At 41.9% G+C, this 6,000-nt stretch overlaps 1 protein-coding gene across 1 annotated transcript in view; it reads left to right on the forward strand.

The window, feature by feature from the left end:
• Positions 1 to 5,663, forward strand: part of LHX4 (LIM homeobox 4) — a 58,955-nt gene extending 53,292 nt beyond the window's left edge. The window contains exons 4-6 of the mRNA XM_007434169.1: positions 525 to 679; positions 2,684 to 2,855; positions 5,272 to 5,663. Of these exons, the coding sequence (XP_007434231.1) occupies positions 525 to 679; positions 2,684 to 2,855; positions 5,272 to 5,663 (719 nt within the window). The remainder of the gene's footprint in view (positions 1 to 524; positions 680 to 2,683; positions 2,856 to 5,271) is intronic.
• Positions 5,664 to 6,000: the final 337 nt, after the last annotated feature.

Here is a 6,000-nt window from a genome sequence, read left to right on the forward strand (position 1 = left end):
TCTTTATTCTGTTTGGTTTTACAAGTGGTCCTTGTTTAATCACCACTTGTTCAACAACAGTTCAAACTTACCACGGTGTTGATCGAGTGGTACTTACAATCCATCCTTGGAGTTCCAGCCATCGCAGCATCCCCACGGTCACATGATTGCAATCTTGGCAATCATGGTTTCCAACATTCCCTGCCAGCTTTCTGCAAGCAAAGTCAATGGGGAAGCTGGCAGGAAGTCAGAAGTCACGGTCTATGAGGTCCTTGCTTAACGATGGCAACCACAACTGCCGGAACTCTTGTCACTAATTCTGGTCCCAATTGCCATCGTTAATCAAGGACTAACTGTATTAGTTTAGTGAAGTCTGGTTTATCCATGTATCCATCAAAACCTAAGTGTATCCCTAAAAAAATGCAAATAATCTGTGGTCATTCTTATCAGCTTTCAAAACTCCCCACCATTGTGTGAGCATCTTCTGGGGAGACTTCTGGTTCATGCTCCACATTCCAAAATAACAGGAAACTCTTCCATTGCAGATGATTCAGAGGCTGGAGCCAAGAGGCCCCGAACCACCATTACAGCTAAACAGTTGGAAACATTAAAAAATGCCTATAAAAACTCCCCCAAACCAGCCAGGCATGTGCGGGAACAGCTGTCCTCTGAGACAGGATTGGACATGCGGGTCGTACAGGTGAGCACATGGCACGATATTGACTTTTTCTTCAACTCAAAAGACTGGCTGGTTTGTAGAATTGGTTGGAGGGTTCAGAGTTACTCAAGGTGATGTACAGCACGTTCCAAACTTAAAGCCATAGCAGAATGAATGCAAAGATAAGGGATGTGGATCCCCAAGATGAACTGCTCAGCTCTCTATCTGAATAGAAACTTCCCCTTCCTCTCCTGAGAAAATAAGTAGTTAAGTTCTAATTGGCAATATGCTCCAAACAGGAAGAAATGGAAGCCTATGGGCCAAAATCTTGGGATGTAACATCTCAGAATCTTATGTTTAGTGAGGTTGATGGAGCTCTAATACCAGAATCAGATGAGCCTTTTCCATGGTTGCCCCTACTTTGTGGAACACCCTCCCCCCAGTGATCTGGCAGGCCCCACCCTTTTAGCCTTTTGGCAGGCCCCCAAGACCTGGCTCTTTACTCAGGCACTGGGGCAGAGCAGTGGAAGATTATGGATGGCTGCTGGGGCATCCTTGGAGATGACTGAAGCACCAGGGTTTTTTTTAGTTCTTGGTTTTAGTTTCATTTTTATGATTTTACAGTTTTATTACCGTTGTGAGCTGCCCAGAGTTGTGTTTTAAGATGGCCATGCACATCTTTTAAATCAATCAATCAATCAATCAATCAATCAATCAATCAATCAATCAATCAATCAATCAATCCTTTAACAGCTCTGTCAGATTTCTGCAGGGCAGCTTAATGTCTGGGTGCAGAAAGCAGTAAAATCTCTTTTCTACAGAATTCTGTAGCTGCTTTCATCTTCTTCCTGGCTGGTGACTATTCAAAATTAAGTGACATTAGTAAAAGTACAGAGGAGGGTACAGAGTGCCTTCCTATTCAGGCCTGTAGGTCTGTTTCTATAGTTCCCATCTACCTTTTCTAAATGTTCAGTAAGAAGTTAACGTTGTTGCATTTTATATTTTGTTTTCAAATATTGTGTCTTCTATTATAGTTCTGATTTCCTTCCCCTTTATTTTTTTATGAACTCACTTGTCAGTTGTTTTACTCTGAGGTCTACCATCACCGAGAGTTGGAACTTGTTTCCTCTTTCTGCAACCCCTCGCTAGCAAGGACAGCTTCTCAAGGCTTCTGGCTGCAGAAGTCAGAGCATGCTGAGGACAAAGAGGAGAGTGCCATAGCCAGCCCTTTGTCCCTCCCCAGCAGTGGCAGCTGCAGATGTTGACTTTTCCCACTGGGTGCAGCTAGAAGGCACCCAGAAAACATCTGGAAGCATATGCAGAACCACCAAATGGTACTGGGGGAAAACAAACGAACCAACAGAGAGAGTATCCTGGAAAATTAGAGCGTGGAAAGCAGGTGAGTCAGTAAGCAAATAATCTGTGCAGCAGAAGTTGGCATGGAGGAGCCTCAAATTGTCACTGGGTGCAAATGCCACTACATAGATTTGGGAGGCAAGGCACACGCACACACACACGCACACACACACACAAAACAGTTACTATTGTACATCATGCAGAGCTTTGGATAAGGATGTGATTATGATGTAGGGTAAAGTCAGACGCGTTTGTATCTGTTTCTTGGATTTGTCTTTACTTATGGGTGATATCTAATATACGCAAGTCGTCCCCACCAAAAGTCCTCAGTAGGAAACTGAACTGTTTTTATTTGTGCTTTGTTGTCTTGTGGATATTGTAGTTCATTATTAATAAATTATGTCATGTGTCTTAGCCTAAGAATTTTTGCAGCTGCCGTTATTCCATTGCTACTAGTAATATTTATTTAGGGAAACTGTTATCATTCCCATTTTATAACTGGGGTAACCGAGGGCTAGTACTAAGGTCCACACAATCACCCTATAGCAAGAACAGGGCTTGATCTCCTTTCTTCCAGATCAGACCATGCCTGCCCATCTTCTGGACGATGAAACAATTCTTTGAAGTGACTCTCAAGTAATGGGATTGAAAATGGTCTCCTTCTCACTGCTTTTTCCACTGTGGTTACAGGTCTGGTTTCAAAACAGAAGAGCCAAAGAGAAGCGATTGAAGAAAGATGCTGGGCGACATCGTTGGGGCCAGTTCTACAAGAGTGTTAAGAGGAACAGAGGAGGCACCAAGCATGAGAAAGAGAGCTCTGCAGAGGACTGTGGAGTTAGTGACAGTGAGCTGAGCTTCAGAGGTAGGCAGGAGAGGGAGCAGAATGGGGGAAAGAACTGAGACAAATTAAGATTAGGGCTCCTATGTATGTTTAAAATGTCCTAGATCAGGGGGGAGGAACATGTTTTTTTTCCTAGTAAGATTTGCAGACCCCTGGAAAACCCCAACAGAATGCTCTGCCTTCTTGTCTGACACCCAGAAATCAGGATTTCTGTAGGAGGAACAAAGATCTGAATTGGTGGTTTTAAAAATTAAACTATGGTCTACTATGCTGATTCAGTGCTAAAGGTTGCACTCCCTGCCCCAGTTCTTAATTGGGCTGTGCATGCTTTGGAGTAGACTCATTCAGATTAGTATGACTCTTAAAGCAGCCACTTTTCCAGATTGGTGTAGAAGCCTGAAGAAAGTTGGGTTGCTTTAATGAATAACAGAGGGGTGCTGTGCTCACCCAAGGTCCAGAACACTTCTTCCTGATATTCAAAGCGCACGCAACATTAGTTTTTAAAGCTATTTTCCCATGGTCCCTTCTAGGCTTAGTTCTAATTCATGTTTCTCCTCGTGGCTGGAAAATGCCTTGTACAGAGCAGCCTGCGTGCACTTGTGCTTCAGATGCACGAGTTGGTCTCCATCAAAAAGGACAGACTGTGTGTATGCAGCTGTTGAACTACTGTGCAGGATGTAGTGAACTAGATTTGATTGCACACTTCACGCACTTAAAAAATAGCCAGAGCTTCAATCGCACCACTGCAGCTGCCATCTTGATCTTTTTGACCATACCCTGTGAACCCCTGCAACAAAACATTCAGTGCAAAATGTTCCATTGAAGGAGCCAGCCAATCCTGCTTTTTGCTGGGTACACCATTCTATCCTTTATTTCCCCCCCACCTCCAATTTTCTGGGCCTTTCCCCCATTTCCAGTTATCAGCTAGTATTCCTCAGCTTCTGGCCATGCTCAGCCTTCAGGGTGCTTTTGGATGTCTCTTATCTCCCCCCCCTTTTAGAATTTCTATTAAAAAAAAAATGTCTTGTAAACTTAAGAGTTTCTCTGAACCTGCTGAGATAGGATCAATTTGGTTTCATAAAGTTTAATATTCAGGTAATGAGTTTGCTAAAGGTACAAAGATTATGTTGATTCGTGTGGCAATCAACTATTAACTGAACATTTCTGGTAATCCTCCTTTTGTATTTACATGCTTTGTGAGATGCAGGAAGGCCTTAGTGATGTAGGCATGAGATTTTTTAGGAGAGCCCTAGAACAATAGTGCTATCCTCCAGCTTAAAGCTCTCTGTGCCTTGAAGGATTTGATACATGGCATCTGAATTCCTTCCCCACCACCACATTTTGTTACCCCTGAACAGATTTTAATCCTTCTCCTTGGTTTAGCAGATGGATTTGTCCCACATTAAAAGCATGAGAAGTAAACAAATTCAGAATCACTAAGGTAGTGGAAGTAAAGCCTATCCAGAGAATATAGTAAATTGCTTAGCAGTTCATGAGAACCATCTGGAAAATTAATTTACAGTCTAAACATAAGCCCGGTTTGCTCGGTCTTAATTTCTGCTGAGATGTTCCAGTCTAAAACATTGTATGTGGAGCAGCCAGGACTATATATATCTTGAGTTCTTTTGTTAACATATGTATTCTGCCAACCAGCCATCTGATGAAACTGAAGCAGGATTGGGATTGGATCTAGACCCAATAACCCTCCTTCCCCACAAGCGACACAGTGGGATTTTAATGATTCAGAAAAAACTTTGCCTAGGCAGCCCTAATTATCAATGCATGAGAAAAACTGAAGGTGATGTTTTCTTCCAAAAACACAGTTGCCTTCTGCGTTCATAAGGTCTTATGCCAGAGCAAGATATGTTTAGGATTAAAGCTTTATTTTCAGCATTTATCAGCTTTTTCTTTTAAACCTATTTCTTCCAAACTTGACTGCCATTCGATTGTTTAACAGAAACTTGACTGAAATTAACTAGTACTTTAATTGTGGCTCTTCCCTTTTATAACTCTGATACTTCTTTATACACACATGGTTTATCTAGTATGTATATTTTATATTTATTATACTTAAAAGAATATAGATGGCAATATGCAACCAGAAGCAAATTTGATTGCCTTTAAATTGGTACATGCTTGGCTTTAGAACTTGGTGCAGGAGATCTTGCTAAAACAGAGACTGCTACATGGAGAGCTTTGTGGCAAAAAATAGCAACCCTGCATGTTGCAGCTGGAAAAAAAGCAAACATTGCTGGATTCTATCTTGTGTCATCCCAAGTCAGCGTGGCTGATGAGGAGGGATGAGGAATGTTGTAATCTCACAATGCCTAGAAGCCTACCATTCTCAACCCCGACTTAAAGGTATTTTTCAGTCTTTGATTAGAATGCACTGGATAGATTTTTTTTCCATACTAAAATTTTGTTTCTTGCTTTTCAGAAGACCAAATCCTCTCAGAGCTGGGCCACAACAGAATTTACAGCAACACTGGTGAGGTGGCTGGTGGACAACTAATGAATGGTACTTTCTCTCTGGATGGGACAGGACAATCTTATCAGGACTTGAGGGATGGAAGCCCTTATGGAATCCCACAATCTCCAGCTTCCATATCATCTCTTCCATCACATACTCCGTTGCTAAATGGTTTGGAATACACAATGGACAATAATTTAGGAATAATAGCACATGGCGGGCAGGGGGTGAGCCAGACACTCAGAGCTATGGCTGGGGGCCCAACCTCTGATATTTCCACTGGAAGCAGCGTTGGTTATCCAGACTTTCCAACAAGTCCTGCCTCCTGGCTTGATGAAATGGACCATCCTCCTTTTTAAAGTATTCTGCTTCCTTCAATTTTGCCATAGTCAGACCTGTTCTTTTGGCCTGAAAGCATACTAAGCCACCCCTAATAAGGGACAACAATCAATCTTCAATGAAAGAAAGTTTCCATTATTTTAGAAGGGGAATCCACAATTTGTTTTCTGTAAAGCCGAAAGAAAATACGATAATATAATGTATAAATATATATATATATTTTATTTGCTTTGTATTTGAAAGAGGGGAATGATAGGAGGAGCTGCTTCTGAATACAGCACACTGTTGTGTTTAGTCTTTGTATGATGTTAGTGGTGCCAGCTAAAGCAAGGACAGATTTTCTGACTCTCCACAGGG

The sequence above is a fragment of the Python bivittatus genome, unplaced genomic scaffold (genome assembly GCF_059951505.1).
Source record: "Python bivittatus isolate LINGU-HERP-01145 unplaced genomic scaffold, Pbiv_v1 ctg000700_np1212, whole genome shotgun sequence".
Lineage (NCBI taxonomy): Eukaryota > Metazoa > Chordata > Lepidosauria > Squamata > Pythonidae > Python > Python bivittatus.